This window comes from Spermophilus citellus (assembly GCF_964194105.1).
Source record: "Spermophilus citellus genome assembly, chromosome: 2".
NCBI lineage: Eukaryota > Metazoa > Chordata > Mammalia > Rodentia > Sciuridae > Spermophilus > Spermophilus citellus.
This window is the reverse complement of record NC_138183.1, coordinates 73,061,940-73,086,218: the sequence shown is the minus strand read 5'-3', so window position 1 is coordinate 73,086,218 and position 24,279 is coordinate 73,061,940. Positions and strand designations below refer to the sequence as shown.

Sequence of the window (24,279 nt, the reverse complement as noted above, 5' to 3'; positions counted from 1 at the left end):
TATCCACTGTTTGTTATATTATTTTCTGTATCTTATCTATTCCAAACTTTTTCTAAATCTTCCCCCTCCCCACCCTTTGGTGGAAAATGTTACCTTTAGGTTTCTGTTTATTCTGCTACTAAAGTAGCAGTTCTCCCTCTTCAAAGTAGACACAATCATATCAGCCTATTTCCTTCTGTGTCCTAATAGAGATCTTGTCATCTATACTGAAGGGTCTTGTCATCTATACTGAATGCTTTTTGTCCAAGCAGCTGTATTCAGTAAAGTTCTTAATAGAAAAGTTGCATATGAGAAGAACTTTTTGAGAGAAGTTTCAGAAAATATACAAATTTTACTTTTAACAGTTGTCACTTCTAAATTTCAGCTCTCATCAAAGACCACTCCCTAACATGGCTGACAGATTCTGCAAGGCATAGAATATAGCATATGTTTTGAAAATTCTAGAAATAGTATAGTACAAGCTTGCCTCTGTTAAGAGTTGGCTTAGGGTGGAGTAGTTGGAAGTGGTTTCTCTTAGGCAAGCCATAGAGCTTTTCAAGTTTGAAGAGAAAATTCTGCTGAGAGAAGCACACTACTAAATTCACTAAGAGTCAACTCACATGACTTTCAGTCTAAAAATGCAATGAGGCCACTTCCCACTTTTTTCTCCCTCTCCTCCCTTCATTTTTCCTCATCCTCCTCTCCTCACTGCAATAATTTATTTACCAAGAGTGGGTAACTGAGCTATTCTCACAGTTTTTCCTTAAGAAATTTAGTTTTGAACTATATAGTAAATCAAAGCCAATTTTTGAACTGTATATTGGAAAGAAAAGGATGCTATTGGTAACATCCAGCTGGGTTTGAGGGAAAAAAAGGAATAAGTTAGCCTTATCCTATGTAGAAATAAATAAAGGAAATAGAGACTGCCAACTTTCCCACCCAATCATGGGATGTATTTGCCTACACAAAATTACAAAGGATCCCCAACTTAGAACACTCCTTGTTCACGTTATGGAATTGAGCTTGTGGAATCATGCCTAAAAAGTCACGTAAGTTCTTTCTGTATGAAAAGTGTTGCTTATGAAGAAAGGGCTCATTGAGCAATAATCATTGCAGAGAGGGACACCCAGCGACTTCACAGGTGCTTCAGTGGTGCCTGAAAGCAATGCCATAAGCCCAGAAGGCACATGGTAAGCATCTGGTCATCATCTCCACTGTTAATATCCAAGGTCAAATATGGACACAAATATGTTTGGAGGTAAGAGTGTTCCTCCAAGGTCAACAGCTTGGAAGACCCATGATGATGCCATTGTCCAAAAATGTGTTGCTCTTTTGGGGACTGACTTCAGATAATTTATAGATCATAAAAGAATGGCAGTCTATATTTTCTCCAAATGATAGTTTTGACAGAAAACTCAAGTACCTAAGAATTACAAGACATAGAGCTCAGTTATGAATAGCTTCTGCCAGTTTTTACAGGTCCAGTTTATTCTCTGAAAGTAAAGCTTACCACCATAAAACTGTCTAGAAGAGTAGAATATTAGTTTAGTAGTGAAGAGTGTAGATCTTGGATTTACATGGTTTAAATTTACCTCACAACCATCCCATAAATGCTGTGTAACAGGGAGAAAGTTACTTAAGTTTTCTTGACCTCAATTATTTATTCTGTCATATAGACTGTTGATATTATCATAAACATTGAGATGACACATGTAAAACATCGACACAGAATCAGACATATAAATATGATGTAAAACTAATTTAGCTACTATTATTATTATCACTATCATTATTTGTCCCAGGCATTGAAAGAAATTGCAAAATCCCTCTGACTAATACTCATTCGGATGTATGTGTCTCAGTATATTATTTTTAGAAGGTCAAATTATACTTTTTCTGTTAATATTTTTGCATAGGCACATGCCAGTAATCCCAGCAGCTGAGGAGGCTAAGGCAGGAGGATGGCAAGTTCAAAGTCAGCCTCAGTAAAAAGAAAGGTGCTAAGCAACTCAGTGAGATTCTGTCTCTAAATAAAACACAAAATATGGCTGTGGGTGTGGCTCAGTGGTCAAGTGCCCCTGAGTTAATCCCCATTAAGCCCCACCCCAAAAGGAAGTTCTGACTCATAGTCTACTTCTATGATGGATCATAAAATTAGAAGCAACATTGCTTTTCAGCAATAGCCTGGCTCTATCATTTAGTAGTCAAGTGACTTTGTCCAGTTTATTTAGCTTCCCAGTGCAGTAGTTTCCTTATCTGTAAGATGGGGATTGTCATTTCTACTTCCCAGGGCTGTCTACAGGATTAAATGAGTGAATACATGTTCAGCGTGTAGAACATTACCTGATGTTTAAAGATAACTAAGCATTTGCAACTGTTAAAGTTTACTGACTCTATCTAAAAGAGAAGCTTCATAATCGGTTAGAAGAAAATACACAGGCTGAGTTACTCCGGGGTAGACTACTTACCTGGGATGCAGAAGGCCATGAGTTTAATCCCCAGCACCACAAACATACACAAAGATGCATGATCTTGAAGTCAGGCAGAACTGGATATAAACTCTTATTCTTTCACTGTCTCATTGGAAAGTCTTGGTTAAACCATTTAATTCAGTAGAGACTCAAGTTTTTGTTGTTGTTGTTGTTTTGTTTTTAAATCTCTAAAACAGTCTTGGTTGCCTTATTTGGTGCTCATGAGAAGTAAAGAGAACATAAAAACCAGATGGTATATAGGGCTATTGCTCAAGATATTTGTGAAAATACTAACTGCTTATGAAAAACTAATGATAGAGTAGTGAAACACCTTCATTTATTTCCTGGGAGTCCAAAGATGTGTTAGAGTATTTCCATAGGAGCAGTTGGTTGCATAAGTCAGCATTCTGATTTCTGTCCTCTGAACACTAGCACTGATTGACTGTCACTGGCAGGAAGCTAGCACTGTGAACACCATCCACCACTGACTGGAGATGAGGGGGTCTTTGATCCCACATATATATTTTGATTGCCATATTCATCAATCACCTGCATCCACTAATTCCAGCAAAATAGAGCATGACTATGTCACCTGTATCCCCTCTGCTTTATTCCCTGAGTCCCCCAACAATTAAACAGCTGCTGTGGTTGTGCTGTTATGATGGACACAGCCCATCCCTCCTCATCATATAATATTCTTCTATGTAAGCTTCTTTACCTTTCCTGAAAATGTCTAATGAACTTGAGAGACTCTGAAAAAACTGAAGACTGAAAATCAAATAAGTTTATTAAAATACCCTTCAAAGTATTAATCAAAATACTTTGGCAATTCCTTTCAGAATCTGTAGTATATCATAATCATGAAAATAGCAACTAAAATCTATTGAATATCTACTATATTTCTGGCACTGTGCTTGGTACTTAGCTATGTTTTTTATGTTTGTGACAGGAATATTAGTCTACATGATATAATAACATACTTGGGTCTTAAAGTATTTGTCTGGCTGGGCATGGTGGCACATATATGTAATCTCAGCAGGTCAGGAGGCTGAGGCAGGAGTGTCCTAAGTTTGGAGCCAGCCTTAGCAACTTAGAGAGGTCCTAAGCATCTCAGTAAGACCCTATCCCTACATAGAATATTTAAAAGGGGCTAGGAATGTGTCTCAGTGGTTAAGTGCCTCTGCCTGGGTTCAATCCACAGTACAAAAAACAAAGGTATTTGTCCCATGTCGTATAGGCTGTATGTATATGCTTACATTTAGCATTGGAAGAAGAGTCTAAAGAGGATGATCGATCTTTTACCAGAAGAGTGAAGACATACAGATATCTGGTTTTGACAGCCCTCCTCAGGCTCCACCTAGTGCTCTAGAACCCAGAGCACATGGTGGTCACATTGGGCAAGGTCAACTAATTAGTGGGCACCAATGCAATGTGAAAATGTATGCTTGTGACAGGGAAAGGGGAATCAATCCCCTCTTGCCATGACTGGCAGCCCCAACTCTCAGTGGACTGGTGATCCTCCCTCCCAAGGTCTTTGCACCCCTACCTGGGACAGTCTCAGTGTATGAAGTGGGTAAACTTCCCAGCAAGTTATCCAATGAAGAATTTCAAGATAGCAAGCCTAGAACCATGAACCCCAAGCACTGCCCTTCTGAGCAGTGTGACTATCCTAACTTCACACCTCTGATGCTAAAGGAGGTGAGGGTGGCCCAAGGAGGTCTCAGAGGAAGCACTACAAAGGCAGGCCTTTCTCTCTCAGTCTTGATCAACCAAATGAAGACCTGTTTTCTTTTCTAAAAAAGTTTTATTTGCAGGGGGGTTACTCAGAGGCACTCAACCACTGAGCCACATCCTTAGCCCTTTTTTGCATTTTATTTAGAGACGGAAATCTCACTGAGTTGCTTAGCACCTCACTGTTGCTGAGGCTGGCTTTGAACTCCCTATCCTCCTGCCACTGGTATTACAGGCACGCACCACCACACTAAAACGGTTTTCCTTTTTATTACCACTAAAAATATAATGTGTGAAAGCCCCAACTAATCGTCCAGGCACAGATAAGCATTTTGTTCACTTTGACAATTTACCCTTGAATTATTCTGTTCTCCTGTCTCGACAAAGAAGTGGAGTAGTCCATAGGTCAGAGGTCCCATTTGAGGAGGCAGGCTAGTGGGTTGGTGCAGATCTGGACTTTCACCATCTCTCATCATCTTAAGCAGTCCAGCTTGTGGTTTGGACTAAGGGGAATCAGTAAAAGCAGAACAGTCTTTACATGAGCAGGACATTGTCAATTATTCACCAGGACTTCAATGAGACAGGCCAACTAACTTAATGAGCCTTTGGCCCCCGGCTTCTGACAAGCATGCTTGAAAGTTGAAATGATTTTTAACAAAGTGGCTGAAAAACTCTAGAGGCAGATTAACTTTTATTTAATTTTTAAAAATTAAGATGTGATATTAACTTTTTCCTTTAAAACATCCCAAGATGTAGCCTTGGGTCTTCAGTATTCCAAGGTGGTCTGGGTACAAACTGAGGCAGTTCAGGCAGAGGAAGTAGTTGGAGGGGAAGGGCTGATTACTAAACTGTCACAGGTCATGTGAGAGCCATCTCTCTACTCAGGAATGGGTCATATCTGTCCTATCACAGACGGGACTGCAATATGTCACAGAACTTCAGCCACCAGATTGTAGAGGGCATAGATGCAGTGGTTCTCACTTGGAGGCTCAGAATAACCCATGAGGTCATCACAAACGGCCAAGTTCAAGACTCAGTTCCAGAGTTTTGTTCATTAATCTAGGATGGAACCTGGTCCATAGGTTTTTGAACATTACCAAGGTTATTTTGTTTAGCCAATCTTGAAAAATACTAATTAATCTTAGTCCCTGCATATCATCGATAAGGCAAGTGAATCCTGGAGAACCTAAATTATTTTCCCCAGTGTCACACAATCATTTAGCAACCAAATTCTGAAACTCAGCCTCCCAAGGACTTCCTTTCAATTCTCTTTCTCTGACATGTAAGCCTGTAACCAATTATGATGGATATTTTGTTTGGGAAGCTATGTGTAGGTAATTGAAAGGAAGCTATTTACTATTATAGTTCTTGTTCTTTTATAAGGATTTTTTAAACTTTGTAGTAAAATTACAAAATCACTATTTAATGAGGTTATTTAAACTCAAAAGCTGTGAGCAGGAAGAGGTCTTTGTAAAATTACGTCCTGGGTTAATAGAACATTTCTGAGCCCTTGCAAGTGCTTCATGGCATTCAAGCCTCAATTTCTAGGTTTGACAAGCTCCCCCGACCCCCACCCCTCACCAAACAGCAAGGAAACCATCACTTTACAGAGAGAAATTGCAACACAGGAGACATTTTGCAGCTGACAGTGAGTGAAGGATTCTGACTTCCTCCTCAATACCAAATTGTCTCCTACCAAATTGCAAGCCTCAGAACAGCCAGTCCTGGACTATGAGATGATCTGTCAGCTCATTAGGCTACCTTATAATTTTTTAAACCTTCCTGAGAGAACAACTGGCCCTATCAACAACAAGATGGCGCCATAGGCAGACACTGTGTGGTTTCTCAAAGGCTCTTGTTTATCCAGGGCTCTGTTGCTTAGACAAGGAAACAGTGCTGAGCTTGGTTATAGACAGCCCTTTATTTGCTTACTAATCATCTCTTCTAATTAATGCTGAGCTGACTTGTGGGCCAGGTAAGTATAACCTAATTAAGGACTCGTGTTTAAACCCCTCAAGTCATCCACCAGATTCTCTTCAGCTTTTCCCTTGCCGTTTGTTCTGCTTATTAGATCAGGTTGAAACCCTTATTATAGTTTTCATATCATTCAGATAATTATTCCTGGCCCTCCTTTTCACACTCAAAGCTGTAACTATGGGTTGGATGAAAGCCTTGTTCTCTGAGCAGCATGGGGGTGGGGGAGTAAAGGAGTTAGGGGGAGACAGGAAGCAAGGGAGGTGTCAGCAGCTTGGCATCTACAACCTGATGCCCTTACAATGCTTCAGGGATTGAATTTAAGATTTTGAAAATTGTCTATCTTTGCATTATGCAAATCTGATCTGGGAATCATTGACTGACACACACCAAATAGGAAATTAAATGTATCCCTCTTCACACAGACACAAAATAGTTGATCACTAGACTGTGCTAACCAAGTCCTTTACGTAAGCATGGTGAAGTTTCTGAGAGGCTTTATAGTTGCTCCATTGATTTCAGGTTTCCATCTTGTAATAACCTCAAGTCCACTGAACTGGCAGTAGTTTTGGATGGTCTTTCTGAAACTGAAAATAAAACTAGAATATATCACTTACCTTTCAATCCTAAGTATACATCTATAAAGAAGGAAAACCAATCCTCCTCCAAGGAACTATCTCATCTCCTTCCCTCTAGAAAAATGTATGCTAAATAATTCCGGCAGAAATTTCATAGACTACCCCCTATAATCTGTTCATATGCTTCGAGACATATTATTTCTGAAACTTTAGATTTGAGTTATCATCATCCATCCCTATAAGTACCTGATCTAACAGGGGAATTGTAAAAACAATATGACACTTTGACTTCCAAGGTTTTGTGGGTCATCAAACTGGAGATTTAATAACAGTGAACTTGATTGCAGATGTTTTCTTTCCAGGGAGATTTTATATCTATTAAATCATCATAAGCATTAAACCTTCACTGTAAAACAAAAGGCTCCATAGACTAGAAAAGTTAGTATCGGCAGAATTCTCTCAGCAGTTTGATGTGACATATTCTGCTTGGCCACAGCTTTAATTACAAGTGCCCACTTGAAATGTGGCTGCAAAAAATTAGGAAATGAGATGATGTTTGTCACATTTCTCAACAGAAAGGAGAATGGGGCAGTTTTCCAACTACAGACTTGAAAGAAAGGCATTATAGACACAGTTAAAATAAACTGATCAATGGTAAGCCCATTACTCAGAAAAAAATACTTCTTCACAAATACCGAGTGATTATTTCCAAGAATTGATGATGGCTTTATACTGTAATCAGAGAATGTAAACATTTAACATTTCCAAGAGTGTTAGCCACTGTATTATTCTGCAGCTTTTTTACATTTTCATTAAAACAGCTGGGCAAAGTTACATGGGTAAAAATTTAGGGCTGAAGATGGGACTGATGAATTATAAGAGCCAACTATCTGTAGAGAAGCCCAAGTTCAGAATGCAAAGGAAGTCTCTTTTTTTCTCAATCATTTATATAAATTTATTTTAAAATGAGATTGTTCTTCTATCATGTTTCATAATAGAGAAGGTAAAGTTTTAAAAAGTAGTAACAAAACTTAGGAGCAATTAATAATTTTTTAGTTTTCAGTCAACCTGTAGCATACAGTGTGAGATTCAATGAATCTTAACATAATTTATCACAAAGCAGTAATATCAAAACATTTTAAAATACAGGAGAAGTATTCTAAACCTTTTTTTCTTGTTTGTGTATTAAAATTATACCAGGTGATTGATTTACAATGTATATTCATATCCACATATGAACTGAATTTTTTATAGAACTCTGAATTAGAGAGTGACTTCATCAAATCCTTCAGGATTTGGAACAAAAGCTTTGGAATAGATTTTTTTTCCAGTCACCCTCATAGAACCTATAAAATAGGAGGAAAACAATTATTCACCTACTTGAATAGGTAAAGAAAGGGATTTTTTTCAGGTCAAAATCGTGTTGTTGCTTTTCTAAGTCTATATATTATTTCCTGATACTTTTTTAAAAAATTATTTTCCTGTTCTAAGCAGCAATGACTGCTTTCCCACCCGACTCCCTATCCCCAGACTTTGCTCACTGGGTGTGATGAAAAGGATCCTGTGTGGAGTTTCTGATACCTCTGTGGATCCCAGCAAGATTAATAAGAGAATAGTAGCATATCTAATATAGTAGCAGTGAGAATGGCTACAGTTTTTTAAGAAATGCTGAAAAAAAATCACCTGTTAAGCAAAAAGAACTTCAGATTCAGACAGAGAAAACCCTCTAGAGTTTTAGTTACCAAAACCCTCTGCTATTCAAGTGAAAGAAAATCTTTAGGTTTTATACTTTAAAAAAATACTACCCTCACATATATAATTTTATTTCAAAGTTTATCATGTAGATATCAAAATGCATTTTCTTGTGAAAATAATGCTAGATGCATTGACCTCCACAACACCTAAGAATAGATCAAATAATTCGATTTCAACTATTTTTGATTTTTATTTTCTACAGAAAATTCTATCATTTACACATCTTGTGTGAGCATCCTGCTACCAAGCATAGATACTAATTATGAAGGGGAAAGGGTGGATAATTCCAAATATGAGTAAGTTATTTGAACTCAGTGTCTCTCTTGAAATGATAAACTGGTGAACTAAAGGTCTGTGAATAAAGGAAGCATTACATGGCCCAGAGCAGGTACTTCTATAAACACCTGTAATAAATGACTTCAGCCATTCTCTACGGATCTAGAGTTGAAAGTGGCGGGGTATTTTGAAGGGCACACTACTAATCAAAGAGCTAAAATCAAGTTGCTTAGACCTGTTGTATACAGGAGTCATACACACACACACACACACACGTGTGTGTGTAGAGGTAGTGCATATAAACTTTATCTGATAGATTTTTTTCAGCCATATATGTTCCACAATTTAATCAATGCAGCATCCTAAAAGGTGGTTAGGAGCACCCCCATTTAGCAAGAGAGGATGCTCAAATTGGCCAAATCACTGATAGAGCCAGTGTCTAATGCTAGAGTGTGTTACTGTCATCATCCAGGGAATCCCTAAATGAGAGTACCCCATCAGAGTAAGGCTCAAGTGACAAAATTTAATAGCACATTAGGAAGATTCCTTGTTATCAGTATGATAAACCCTCAGCAATTAATAAACAAGTGAACAGTCAAAATTGCTTACCTTGACGACCAAAATAGCTCCTAATTTTAAATTACATTGACTTTTTAACAGTAATTGATTCATTGCTGTGGGCACAATCATTTATAAATGAGAAGCTGCTGATTTAGCAGAGTTAACTATAATATTACCAAAGCACTTACCAAAGACATGATTTGGGGGGATATAAGAATATAATTCAAAAATTAAAATCTTTAGATAATTTCAAAATAATGTTTTATGCCTTAGTTTTATTTAGATAATTTCAAAATATTGGTTTATGCCTTAGGCTTATTCCCAAATCATTTACTTGAGTTGCTAGACAATAACCAAAACAACAACTACAACAACTTTGTTTTAGAGGGTAGGGATGTAGCTCAGAAGTAAAGTGTTTTCTTTCCAAATTATGGAATAACCTAATCACCGCATGTAGAATTTACACAGGATATCTTGATTTTAATTGATGAATAATACGATCAAAAAGGGGCTGGAAGAAATAGTCTACCTGTTGGTGTCTCATAGAGAGCTCAGAGCCAAAGAATTCTCTGGGAGAATTCAAACTGACATCCTTAAAGGAGGATGCATTCTGAAGACAGCAGGAGAAGGAAAAGAGAGAAGCACCTAGTTATGAGCACCATTTTGAGAAATGGTTCATTAGGACTCAAAGATTGGTTGCTTGTTGTAGGTGGAAAAATATGGGAAAAGAGATATTTATAGCTTAGTCTGGGGTATAAATCCGGTCACTGTTTTACTAGCAATGTGCACTTGAGAACATGATAGATCTTTTCTGTTTCATCATGTGGCTGATGCCAACCTCTTTATTACTGAGAAGAGTATATGAAATGGAACATGTAGAACACATTGCATGTAATGTGATATTTTGATATCATCACAATATTTTGAACAATAATGAGCCACATGTGTAATGGTGATCCCATAAAATTATCATATACCTGAAACATCCTCATCACCTAATGACATCATTAAAGTCTTAATGTTGAAGCACAATATATTATGTTTGTGGCAACATGGTGTAAATAAACCCATTGTGCTGCAAGTCCTATAAAAGCATAGCATGTACAATTATGCACAGTACATAATATATAATAATAAATGATGACTTCCTGGCGTATGAAATCATTACATTATGCTTTTATCATGAGAGTGTATTCCTCCTTATTATAAAAGAAAAATGTTTAGGGTAAGACAATACATGAATTAATGTGTATGCATCTGATCCCAGGTACACACTTCAAAAAGGTACATGAAATTGGTCAAAACTCAATTAATACCTTTCTCTTCTCTTCCATGTGCATACAGACTTCTGAATGCTATAATTTTAGTTACTTCATCCAATTTGTATACCAGATTTTCCAGTGCTTTACTTCTATCCCCTTTTACCAAAAATTAGACATTTTCATCATGAGTGTTTTTTTAGACTTACCATAAAGTTGTTAAAATCTTAGTTTATCATCCCATCTCACATCCCAATTCATCCATATTAGATCTTACAAGTTCTGCCTGATATATATATGTATGTGTGTGTGTGTGTATATATATATACACACACACACGCACACACACACATACATACATACTTTAAAGTTTTTCTTTAGCAAAATCTGCTAGAGGTAAACTCAGTTTGAGCAGTCAGAAAGTGTCTATAATTTGCTGTCATTTGTTAAGGAATTTTTGCTGACCGGACTGCTAGACTGACAGATAATTTCTCATCACACATAACAGATCCTGGCTTTTGGTATCCATTGTTGCTATTGGGGCACAGGCCCTAGGTTTATTGACTGTTTCTTTGTGGATGATCTTTTACTTGAGGATTTTCCCCCACCGTTTGATGTTATCTCTGTGTGTCCTTGAATTCATTTTTTTTGTAATCCATCCTGCATAGGATTCACTGAACTTTCTGCACCTGAGAATTACTATCTTTCAATAATTCTGAGAAATGACCAGGCAATAGCTCTTCAAGGATTATCTCTTTCCCACTTTTTTATTTCTATCTACAATTCTAATTATCTCCTGCAAGGGTCTTCATTTTTCTTTTCTATTTTTAATTCCTTTGTCTTTGTAGGTTGTATCTGTTTTATTTACCAGATCTATTACCAGTGTCTCTCTTCTGTGGTTTATCAATTATAATTTTCCTTTAAATTACTCCATATTAATTTCTAGAAGGTCTGCTTCATTCTTTTTTCAATTGTGCAAGGTTATTCCTTCCTCATACATTCAGTCATTTCATTTGCTTTTAGCATATTAAACATAGCTATTACGTATTCTGTCTAATCATTTCAATATCTTTGAGAATGTTACTCTGCTGCCTGTTTCTGATTCATGCTGCTTTGTTTCCATGTATAATTGTGATTAGATTTTACTTTAGGACCAGGGAATGCTTACTTTCCCATGGGAATTATTTCCCACCAGGATCAATGACGCCTCCCTCCACAAAGAAACTGTATTTGCTTCTCCAGTTATCTGGAGGGATTACTCAACCAGAACCATCTTATCTTAAACACTATGCTTAGTGTGTCTTAAACTGAATTGATAGCATGAATGTGGGCCAAAACCTGTGTGAAGGCCTACTTGTGTTTAGAAATAATCAGAGGAAGATTTTTTCATTCCCTTCCTCTCAGAGCCAAGGTTGAGGTAGGCAAACTTCTTTGCTGGCTTTTTCTGTACATCAGAGTTACTTATTTTTTTCTTCCTGATGCTTCAGGGTGGAGTCCTTTGAAATAGGCCAGCTTTACTCAAGCTTCCTATTAAACTCCCCCATACTGCATAAGGCCATCAAATCAAATGTTCAGGATGACCAGGATTTAGACCCTCAGGGTCCTCCATGCCTTGACATTTTGCAACTTCCCAAGTTTACAGCTTCTACTTTAAGAGTTGAATATCCCCTCTTTTCATGCCAATTCGGCAATGTATTTCTAAAGCTTTTTTCTAGTTACCTAGTATTTTAGTTGTTTCTAGCTAGAATCAAATCTTTTTTTAATTATTTATTTATTCTAATTTGTTATGCATGATTAGAATAAAATCTTTATAAGTACATGAAGACCTAAATGAACCTATGTTTTTATTGATGTTTATTTACATATGAATTTAAAGCATTTTCTTTATACATCTCATAATTTTATTTCTAATTGCATCTGGTAAAACCTTGATAACTGCTATAAACCTTAATTTTCAATTACTCTATGGGAATAATTAATTCTCTTTAAAAATAAAACATTTTCATATGCAGTTATTATAGACTTCAATATAACCTGTTACCTTATTTCAAATTTTTCATTGCCTTATGTAGGATTGTAGGATCTTCAAAAACCTCTCAAAATAGTAGGATCACAAAAATACATAGGCCTATCTGCATTCAACTTATTTGAAGCCATTACTCATTGAAACATTGGAGCTATTTGGGCCCTTCCACAAAATACAATCAATGGTAAAATATTAGCATGCTTTATTTTGGACAAAACTCATTTTGGGAAAAGTTGTGCTTAGACAACATTTTAGAAAATCAAATAATTTAAGTTTGTAGTCACAGAATTTCAAGAAAACCTCTAAACTCTTCATCTCTTGAAGGCTCTTTTGGTAAAGGAAGTGATCACCCTTTTAAAAAAATAAAAATCTGATTTCACATGAAAATTTTCTTCAAGTAACAACACATATAACAAGTTGCCACATGATGCAGTGAGGCACACCTGTAATCCCAGCTACCCAGGAATTTGAGGCAGGAAGATCACAAGCTCAAGACCAGCTGGAGTAACTTAGGGAGAAATATCTCAAAATAAAAAGGGCTGAGAATGTCATTCAGTGATACAGCATGTTTGTGGCCCTCAGTTCAATCTACATTGAGGGGGGAAAAAAAAGCCTCAAAAGTCCAGCCCATCTCCCTAATCAATTATTTAAAATATTTAAATAATAATATTTTTGTTGCCATTTCCTTTATTTTTTTTGCTAATTTGTTATACGATAGCAGAATGCATTACAATTCATATTACACATATAGAGCACAATTTTTCATATCTCTGTATATAAAATATATTCACACCATTCGTATCTTTATACATGTACTTAGGGTAATGATATCTATCTCATAAAAATATTAAATAGTATCTTATTGAAATATTTAAATAATGTTTTACTTAAAATATTTCATTAAATAGCCTTTCTTCTTCTAGTACGTGCGAGTATCCTTTGATACGAAACCTGATCTCCTTCTACACCTGATGACCAAGGAATGGCAACTGGAGCTTCCCAAGCTTCTCATCTCTGTCCATGGGGGCCTGCAGAACTTTGAACTCCAGCCCAAACTCAAGCAAGTCTTTGGGAAAGGTCTCATCAAAGCAGCCATGACCACCGGAGCGTGGATCTTCACTGGAGGGGTTAACACAGGTAACTGGAGTGTGACGGGGAAAGGCATCATAAGGCCATGAGAATGTTGTGCCTAAGATCATTTTCTAAGAGTGTATTTATATTTACCCACCTCTCCCCTGCTCCTCATTATAAGGCTCAAGACACAGCTGCACAAGCACATTTCAGCAATGAACTGAATGCTGCCCATGCTTTAATATGTTTGTGTGAAATCCTCTGCCTGGTTCTCTCTCAGCCTCCTTTTCCAAAATGATCCCCGCATCATTATTTTTAAGAATTAAGTAACAGGTTGAAATGGTTAATGGTTGACTCTGCAGAATTTGTAAATATGACCAATGGGGTTTTGTAGGATGTTTTAAATAGCTCAAGTTGTCATGTAAATATCTAGTAACCTTTTTTTTGGCTGAGGTACTGGGGATGGAACTCAGGGCCTGATGCACCCTAGAGTCTGGTGTGTTTATTATTTAAAATATTCCATTAAATCATCTCTGCACCAATAGAAGACACACCTCATCCCAGATACTAGTTTTTCCTACTACCTAATGAGTTTCTATATTGTGATACAGGCATGCTCTCAAATCAATTCTTACTTACACATGTATAGTTAAAGTTCTGAAGATAAGCACTTATCAATGTACAACAGATAATAAATTGGAAGCATGTAAACTTTGTTGCCCTATTTCCCCAGCCTGAGTTGGATGTGCCAATTAGCAGTTTACAAGTAAGTTGTAGTAAGTTAATGTAAACTCATTACAAGGCTCAAAGTCTGTACACTGACACATTTGTTGTTAGTGGGACATTCTGAACGTAACTTTGGGCCAACTATTGCTGCTTTTAAATACCATGTTTTCTCAATTTTTTGTTTGTTTGTTTGTATTTTGGACAATGTTTGAGATCTGCTCTGCAAATTCTAAATACCTAGAATTTGGGAATCAGACACAGCTGCACAAGCACATTTCAGCAATGAACTGAATGCTGCCCATGCTTCATATTGTTATGTGAAATCCTGACTTGGTCTGGAAGCTGACATGATCTTAGATTGACCTGCTCAGTCAGCTCTTTAATATTTACACTCTAGTAATCAAATATCCAAAGAGCAAATTTCTTTCAGTGACTGTTCAGGTTTTAAGCCCCATGTTTTTGCTCCCTACTAAGTGGCCATCACACATCCGTGATTCTCCAGCTGTAGACTTTCCTGACATGCAGTCACCAAACCAAACGCTTCTAAGTTTTAAAAGAAACTCCTGCCAATCTATTTCTAAGAAGTTGGAACATTATTTTTCTTTTTTTACACAATGCATTCAATGTTAAAAAAAATGTACATCTTAAATATTATAAACTGACACAGGCCTCTAGAATTCCAGCAACTCAGGAGACTGAAACAGATTACAAGTTTGAGATCAGACTCAGCAAGATCCTGCCCCAAAAAGGAATGTAGATATAGCTTAGTAATAGAGTACCTCTGGTTCAATCTCTACTACCAAAAGGTTAAAAAAAAAATCCACTACAAACCAAAGAGTTCATCTCTGCTTCCCTCTGGACTTATCATTCAGTCCAAGACCAAAGTGACAATCTAATGACAGGTGCTAAGGTTAGGTAAGAGGTAATAAGAGAATTGTGGCAGACAGTGAGGCATACCATGAAGCTAAACTTCTTGTTCAGGGTTGGCCCTATGTTTTGCATATTATCATTAATATACAGATTTTCATGTTTTAGTGTTTTCAGAAGCTATCTTAGAAAATTCTCTTTTTCTTGGGGGCGGGGGGAGTACCACAGTTGAACTCAGGGACACTCTACCACTAAGCCATATCCCCATCCCTGTGCTGTATTTTATTTACAGACAGGGTCTCATGTATTATTTTGCAACTCGTCATCCTCCTGAGCCACTGAGATCATAGGTGTGCACTACTGCACCCAGCGCTTAGAAAAATCTTAGACAAACTACCAAGTGAGAGTAATGTGCTCCTCCATACTCCCAGCATAGCGCAACATGGATTAGTCGTCATTTACACTACATTGGTACTTGATTTTTAAAAGAAGGTTCTTTAAGCATGTATATTCTCTCCCCTGATTAAATTGCCTGGTATGTTCTGCGTGTTTGGGACACAATTTCTGAGCCCTTGCCCTTAAGGAGCTTTATTATTGGCAGAGTCATTCTTATACATAATTATGAATCATTGTAGAGCAGATCAGGTGACATATGGAGCTGCTCAAGTTGTGCAAACTGCATTATGTGTAAATGGAATCCAACTTGAGAAATCAAATCCAACTCAACATTTATATAGGAGATGACACTAGGTGTGATGTTTTTCTTGAGGAAAAGGTAGAATTTTGATAAATGGAATCTAAAAATATATCAAAAATGATTGTTCAAGAGGGAAGTTAAAAGATTAGAAATTATTTTTTAATTAATTAATTTATTTATTTAATTAGTAATACTTGACAGTAGAATGCATATATGCTCTTTGTATATCATACATAGACAGGATATAATTTCCCATATTTCTGACTGTAATGTTGCAGAATCATATTGGTCATGCAGTCATATACATATATAAAGTAATAATGTCTGTTTTATTCTACTATTTTTCCTATCCCCATATCCACTCTCTTCCCATCACTTTCCTCTAATTAATCTAAGATAACACTATTCTTCCCTAGTGCCCCCACCTTATTGTGAATTAGCATCTGCATATTAGAGAAAACATTCAGCCTTTGGTTTTGGGGGGATTGACTTATTTTGCTTGGCATGATATTCTCCAACTCCATCCATTTACTAGCAAATGCCATAATTTCACTCTTTTTTTAAGCTGAGAAATTTTCCATTGAGTATATATACCACATTTTCTTTACATCTTCTTTAAATGGTTTATGAAAAAGTGAGAGAGAGGTTTACAACCATTTTAAACTAAATTTCCTTTAACTATGTTGAGGACAGAAGAAGAAAATTAGAATGATGAAGATTAAAGGTGTAGTTTTAACAAATTTTCTACAGAATAAGCCAACATGAAGTAGATTTGCTACATATTTTGCAAATAGGAAGATGAAATTAGGACTAAAAATGTGAGCTAAATAATTATTCAAATGATTCTGACTCAAACATAATCTGGAGTGTATATTGAATATAACATTATATATGGTACTTTTTATAGAATCAACACGTTAAGCATGTCCTAAGTCCTATGAACAAATCATTAGGTTTATACAAAAAAAGTAAAAGTGACTAAAATTGTTGTATTTATTTTTCTTATAGGCATGTTTTCATACAGATTCCAGTAATGCTTTTACTGACATTTATATCAAGTGTGGGAATTATATCTGGCACAATCACAATCTTATGTTCTTGCCTAAATATGTGGTTTATACACAGATGTATCAAAATTGTACTTTTGATGCATTTTACCTTGGGAGAAAGTTATCACCCTTCAAAATGATGTAAAGGTCATTGCTTTAAAAAGTAAGACAATACTTCTCTCTCTACCCCCAGGTGTCATTCGGCATGTTGGAGATGCCTTGAAGGACCACGCATCTAAATCTCGAGGGAAGATATGTACCATAGGTATTGCCCCATGGGGAATTGTGGAAAACCAAGAGGACCTGATTGGAAGAGATGTAAGTACTGGGGGCTGCCCCTTTACATGACTTCTCCTAGAGGGGCTAGCACAAAAGTATAGTTAGTATCCATAATATGCATAATATTCTTTAAAATTGTTTACTGGGTGACTACTTGTTTTCTAAAAATCTATGTAGACCCCCATGTCCTTTATTCTAATCAAGAAAAGTAAAACTCACCAATCACCCCCTTTCTGCTTCAGTGAAGCAGTGGTCTTTCTTCTCCATCAAACTCTGCAAGTACTCTTGGTATGATTATCTTAAAAATACCCTATACCCACGTAACACTTGGCAACATGAACTCACACATGAAATATGGCCTCTTGTCACCCCAGGGCTCCAACATCGATTATTTGAGTGCCTCTTGCCCAGCTCAAGATTGGTACAGAGAATCTTTCCATTGGAGCCTGTGACTTCTGTGGCCAGTTTATTTTCTTTTTTTTTTGGAGGGGGTGTGCTAAATGCTTGGTTAACATGTAGGCACAGTTGGATTCTTTATTTTTCATAAATTTCAAAACCCCTTGCCCAAGCTCAACACTTTCCTGGCCTCTATTTCCTATTCTGATGTCCAGGACCACATACAATTGTACAACAATTTTGCCCAGAAACCCAGAGCATTTGGTCCTAGTTTTTAAAGAGTCATCATCTCATTTCTGATCCTTCTAGGGATCTCATTTTTTAAAAAATTCATTACCAGTCTCTCTTACAGTATGCTTCTCTCCCAACAACTATAAAATTCTATTTTAAAAGAAGTGGAGTTATATTACATAAACTATTTGCTTCCTCCAATAATTGTAGCAATTATTTTTCATTGTTCTCTATATCAGATCAATAGTCATTCCTTTCCAATCAAGACCTGCCAGAGTATTAAAAATATGAAGTAGTTTTATCCACATATCTTGAGGTCTGTGCCCAAAAAGAGGAAAAAAGACTATGAATCAACTAGTCTTAAACGGTCTCTTTTAATGATGGAGCAGTACAATTCAACCATCTCATTTCAATCCAACACAATGTATAGAATTCTTTAAAAATCTGTTTACTCCTTGTGTTTTGACATTTGATTTTTAACTCCTTCAGAACCTTTAAATGATAATTTGATAACAGTGATGTGCATGTTTATTAAGTGCAGAAATACCAATTTATTCAGAAGACAGTACTATTTTATTTTGTACATACTTTATTCCCTAAGTGTTATGTAGACAAAGCTGATTAAAAAAATTTAGTAATGCTTTTCTGGAGTATCTGAGAGTAGTCATTCATGGAATATAATTGAACTAATACTTACCTTAGATTTCAAATTGGCTTTTAAATGGATGTCAGTTAACTTATGAACCAGAACAAATATATTTCCTAAAGAATTAAAACATGCCAAAATGACCTCAACAAACACATTTAATATTGCATTTTAATAGTACGTAAATTGTTCCAAAAATGACTTCTGAGTCATATTTTTAATGTTCGTAGCTTCAGGATCACTATCAGGAACTTAAATAATTATTCAACGAGTGGGGGCTGGTTTAGAACTCTTATTTCTGTACTTGAGATAGGCAATTAAGGTTATAATTTTGTTACTCTAAGCATTTTTGTGTTTGCTCATCTTAAACCATTGGAGATTTCCTTCTATTACATGCCAATGGGGTTAGAGATGTTTAAGTGATCCAAAGAAAAATGGTCTTGATCCTAGCACAGAGGGAAAAAATTTGCATACTCATCATCCCTGCTGCCAGGGGGCTACTAAAAGCAAACCATTATACTTAAAGAACCAGGTAAGCTGGCAGAGAGAGGGAAGTGAAAAGGAAATGAGAGGGCTGAATGAGAGTATCCAACATTCACCTGCTATTCCACAAAGAACCAAAGTAACAAGCACATAGCTGCATTGTGAGGTGACTTACAATGGGAGAGCCCTGGAAATTAGACTAGAACCTTGGGAGATTCAGAAATCTGGAACAACATTATAAAAAGAAAAACAAAATGCCCTAGCATCTGTGACTTTAGCTCCACAGCCAAGCAAAGAGGAGTCTCCACTTTGCAGAAATGGATAGTTTTTTTTATCAGTGAAAATAGGATTGAAATCTCGTCAATAGCATTGCTTTTGATAAAGATCTTACATCATCTCCCACTGAATACCCAAGGTGCTGTAGTCAGGTACTGTGTTAAGAAGTAAGCTATTGCCTGAGTTTGGGATACTCTAGAGGTCAGAAACTGCTTCCAGAAACTCACCAGTTTGAAGGTAGCCGTCTTGAAAATTCAAGTTATCCCAGTGGAGTGACTGACCTAAGCCCACTAGATGGTGTATAAGGATGGATGTTGTGACACAGAAGGGAATGGTCTGTGATAACATCGAGAACCAGAAGCTTGGGTCACTTTCCCTGAGACCAAGGGCATAAATGACCATATGTGACTCAATGCCTGCATAGTTCCTGCTGCCCCGGCACCACACTCAGATGCCTGTTCTTGGCAGGGTTGGGAAAAACATCATGGTTCCACAGCTAATCATGGGTGCCAAGAAGGGTCAAGAGGAACTTTGGCACCATTCCTACATATGCACTACCATCAGTTGAGAAGTACAACACAGTTCCACTGCACCTTGTCTGATCACATACTGCTGTCTGGACTGGGTATGAACACTATTGTTGCAGTTCACACCACTGTCTCCCCATGTGTCTCATGGGACTGTACCAAAACAAGTGATTCAGGGCCCTCACTACTGCTGGTGCTACCAGTGCCAGAGGCCCTTGCCCGTAGCAGAGCTAGCATCAGCAGTATGTGAGGAATTCCCCATCACCTGAATTTTAGGAGTAGCCCTAGCACAGCACGCAAGTTGCACATGCTTGCTAATGTGTCTCATTCTTGCATGAACCACGGAAACAAGGGGTCTCTCTTACTTCATCACAGTAGGCAATACCAAAGTCATTAATCACAGCCAAAGAGACTGCACTACGGGAAATAAGGTGAACACTGCATAACAAACTGACAGTAAGCAGCCCTCTCCTGAAGGTATGCCCAAGATGGCCTCCTCATCAAAGTGGTAGAGACACATGATCCAAAAGATTCCAGAGAAATTGATACAGTTAAAAAGACTGATAAATTATTTAAAAGCTCAGTGATATCTAAAAGACTACAGGTAAACAGTTCAATGAAATTAAGAAGAAAATACATGATAAAAATGAGAAATTGAGCAGAGATTTACAAGAAACCAAACAAATCTTTGAAATGAAACACTCAGTATGTGTGTATGCACACAGCTGAAAGCCTGAACAACAGAGTAGATGAAGCAGAAGAAAGAATATTTGAACTTGAAGACAGGTATTTTTACTTTTGGACATCAAAAGGTCACTATAGAAAAAGGAAGATTTAAAAATTTGTTGAAACAATTGAAAATGGAAGCACAGAATACCCAAAATTATGTCATATAGCAAATATAGTGCCAAGAGAAGGAAGTTTATAGCAATAAGTACCACTTTATAAGAACAATGATTTCAAACAACCTAACAGTGTATCTCAAGTACTTAGAAAAGCAAAACCACACCAAACCCAAAAATAGAAGGGAAAAAATGACAGAGCAGGGATAAGTAAAATTTAAAAAGAAATAAAAGATCAATGAAGCAAATAGTTAGCTTTTTGAAAAGAAAGTTTAAAAACCTTTAGCTAGACTACCCAAGAAAGAAAAGACAAAAATAAAACTAAACTGATAACATGAAAATACAAAGGGTCATTAGAAATTATTATTGAAAATCTGTACTCTAACGAGCCTATAAGAAATGGACAGATTTCTGGATACATGTAATTCATCAAAATTAAACCATGAAGACAAAAAACTGGAATAAACTAATAAAAATCAATGAGATTCAAGCAGGAATATAAAGTCTCCCCGAGTAAAGTCCAGACCAAATGGCGTCACTGTTGGATTTAACAAACCTTTTTTCCTTCCCCACCCCCCTCAAGAAATAAAAAGAGGGTTTATTGCTTTGCTAGAAAAGAGAAACACAGGGGACTCCGCTCCTAGAGGCTGTGGTTCTACCCCTTAACAGAAACAAGGGGCTTTTTAAAAAATGTGTTTAGTTATAGATGGATTTAATAACTTTATTTTTGTATGTAGTGCTGAGGATGAAACCTAGTGTCCCCCTATAGTGCTAGGCAACCTGCTCTACCTCTGAGCCACAATCCCAGGCCAACAGGGGCCTTTTAAAGAGGTGATTCAAAGTTGGAGTTGTAATTAACTTGTTAATTTGGGAGATAGTCATTTCTGAGATCTTCTGGTGCCATCCCCAAAGCCTGAATTAGTTGTTCCTATGGTGATGTGTACTCAAAGACACAAATCTTCGTAGGATGGGAAGAATGGTAATCCTGTTTCCCTAATCTTAGGGAAGAGGAGAGATTAGAAAAGAATAGGGAAAGAAAGAAACATGTCCATTTTAAAAATATGTGACAATGGCAGAGCAGCAAGGGCTATATTCAAAGCATAAAGTGGACCACTTTGACACTTCCACATTCCATTTCTACAGAAAAATGGGTGACAACAACTCCCTGCTAAAAAAGAGCAAAGTTGGGGGATGTAACTCAAAGTCCTTGTTCTCTATCAGGTGGGGCTTGGACAGTTAAGGATATTCTGCATCAGGGCAGTCCAGAGGTCCACAGTGGTAGATGGCAGATGACTGGACAAGGCATACATAGAGCAGGGATCATGCAGATGGTCAAGGGTGTTGTGACTTTACTGAGTTCAGTTTCCTTTTTCTACAGTAGCATAGTAGCAGCATGGTATTTGGCATAAAAACAGACCAATGGACAAGAAAAGAAATCCCAGGAATAAACCCACACATATATAGTCAACTGGTTGCCAAAGTTGCCAAAAGCATATATTGAAGGAAGGACAGCTTCTTCAATAGTGCTGGGGAAAATGGATATCCACAAGATGGATCAAACCTAAATGTAAAACCTATTTCTGAAACTACTAGAAGAAAACAGACACACTTCAAGACATTGGTACAGTGGTACAGGATTTTCTACATAGGAAACAAAAGCAAAAATTGACTTCTTTCCTGACATTGTATCCCTGACTTTAATTTCCCACAACTGACTTCTTCCCAAGCTTTCTTAGCCTGCTTGGGCAGGCATACAAAATATCAGAGACTAGGTGCCATATAAACAATAGAAATTTATTTCTCACAGTTCTGGAGGCTCTGTGATGAGTTCTGTGTCCTTACATGGTGGAAGAGTTTCAGAATCTATTGGGTCCCTTTTATAACGACACCAATCCCATATTTGAGGGATGCACCCTCCTGATCTAATTACCTCTCAGAGGCTCCAACTCCTAACACCATCACTTTGGGGGTTAGGATTTTAACGTATGAATTTGGGAGACAAACACTTAGTCATTTGCACCAGTGTAATTTAAAATGTCCCAAAGATTTTTGTTTCCTACTAAACCCTAATCTAATACTTTAAGTGTTTGCTGTGTTCACGCAAACACTATAAGATTTCATCTCTAAGTGAACTATAAAAACATTTGCTCTATTGTCACATGGCTTCTATAATTATGATAGTAATTATAATTTGCTGATCTCCTAATTGAACATGCATTGTAATGGCATGTACTAGTCATTATAAGGTATTATTATTCCTTTTTATGATTGAGTAATCTAAACATGGATTGGAACTAAGATCCCACTATCCAAAGTCCATTCTTGTAACAAAATATATTAAGTGAGATTTTAAAATTTTAACATTATATTCTTATTGTTACTTGAGACACTGGAAAATATGCTTATAAATAGATTTCAACAAACAAACTCTGTAAATGACCAGAGTCCTTTTCTTTCTCCCTAGAGAAATTTTCCTAGATAGATGATTATGAAAGTATCACCAGTATAAAGTCAAAGACCTTCCAAATAATTATAATTTTAGTATAACATTTATATTCCTTACTTTACAAAGCTACCTGAATAGAATTGTGTCAGGTGACTGAACAATTCCTGAAGCCATTATTGTTTGTATTTCCCCAAAACTAGATTAACTAGACACATGCCAAATTAGAAATCTGGATATAATCAAAAAACAAAGTACTTTTCATTGGAACCTGGGAATGGACATTATGTTTGGCTATATTTTCCAACACAGAATCATGCGGTTATTGTCTTTCCTTTAATTTCTCTTCTCTTCCTATAGAATTGATTCTAAGTTTTATAAACACTCACAGTTCTTATGTCTACATGAAAAGTGCTCTGGTGATGCCATCTTTGTGTTTCAAGCCAAGAAATATCAAGGCCAATAACACCATTGATGGCTAATTGGATGTAGTTATCAATTTGTACATTTGTCACTTATTTGAGGCAAGCCAAATAGGACTTCATATAGCAATCTCAAAAAAACTTCACGATAATAACCCCAGCGTGAGGTTTATTGGTCTTTCATGACTAGGTTAGATAAGATGTAGCCAGAGGATGAGAAGAAAAGGTCAGAACTGAGGAAGCACACCCAAATCTGTTAGTTATAGAGGACAGAGCCAGAGCTTGCTGAGCCTGGACCACACTCGGGTCTGGGCTCACTGCCAAGGCAGCAGTTATATTCACTCACATTGGCAACACAGTCTTGGTGAAGACAATGATTTGAGCTCAATTTTGGGCATGTTGATTTTGAAACTCCTGTGAGAGATGTACATGAAAATGTCTGACAGGCTAGTAAATATATGAGGCAGAAGCTTAGGAGCAAGATATGGCTGCACACTTAGATTTGGAAGGTATCACATACAGATGGCAACTGAAACAATCTCAATGAGAGGTTCACTACAGAGAAGTAAAAAAAGAGCCTATGCCTGGATCCTGATGATCTCCAAAATTCAGTAGCTGAGCATAGGAAATACAGCCCAAGAAATGTCTGAGACACAGAACCTACATAGGCGAGAGTTATGGAAGCCGAGGGGAAAATAGGCTTCAGAAAGATGG

General features: G+C 36.9%; 1 protein-coding gene across 1 annotated transcript in view; it reads left to right on the top strand.

Moving 5' to 3' along the window:
• The window catches only part of TRPM3 (transient receptor potential cation channel subfamily M member 3), a 279,668-nt gene that overhangs the window by 587 nt on the left and 254,802 nt on the right, over window positions 1-24,279 (top strand). Inside the window, exons 2-3 of the mRNA XM_081264172.1 lie at window positions 13,534-13,747; window positions 17,214-17,338. Of these exons, the coding sequence (XP_081120298.1) occupies window positions 13,534-13,747; window positions 17,214-17,338 (339 nt within the window). The remainder of the gene's footprint in view (window positions 1-13,533; window positions 13,748-17,213; window positions 17,339-24,279) is intronic.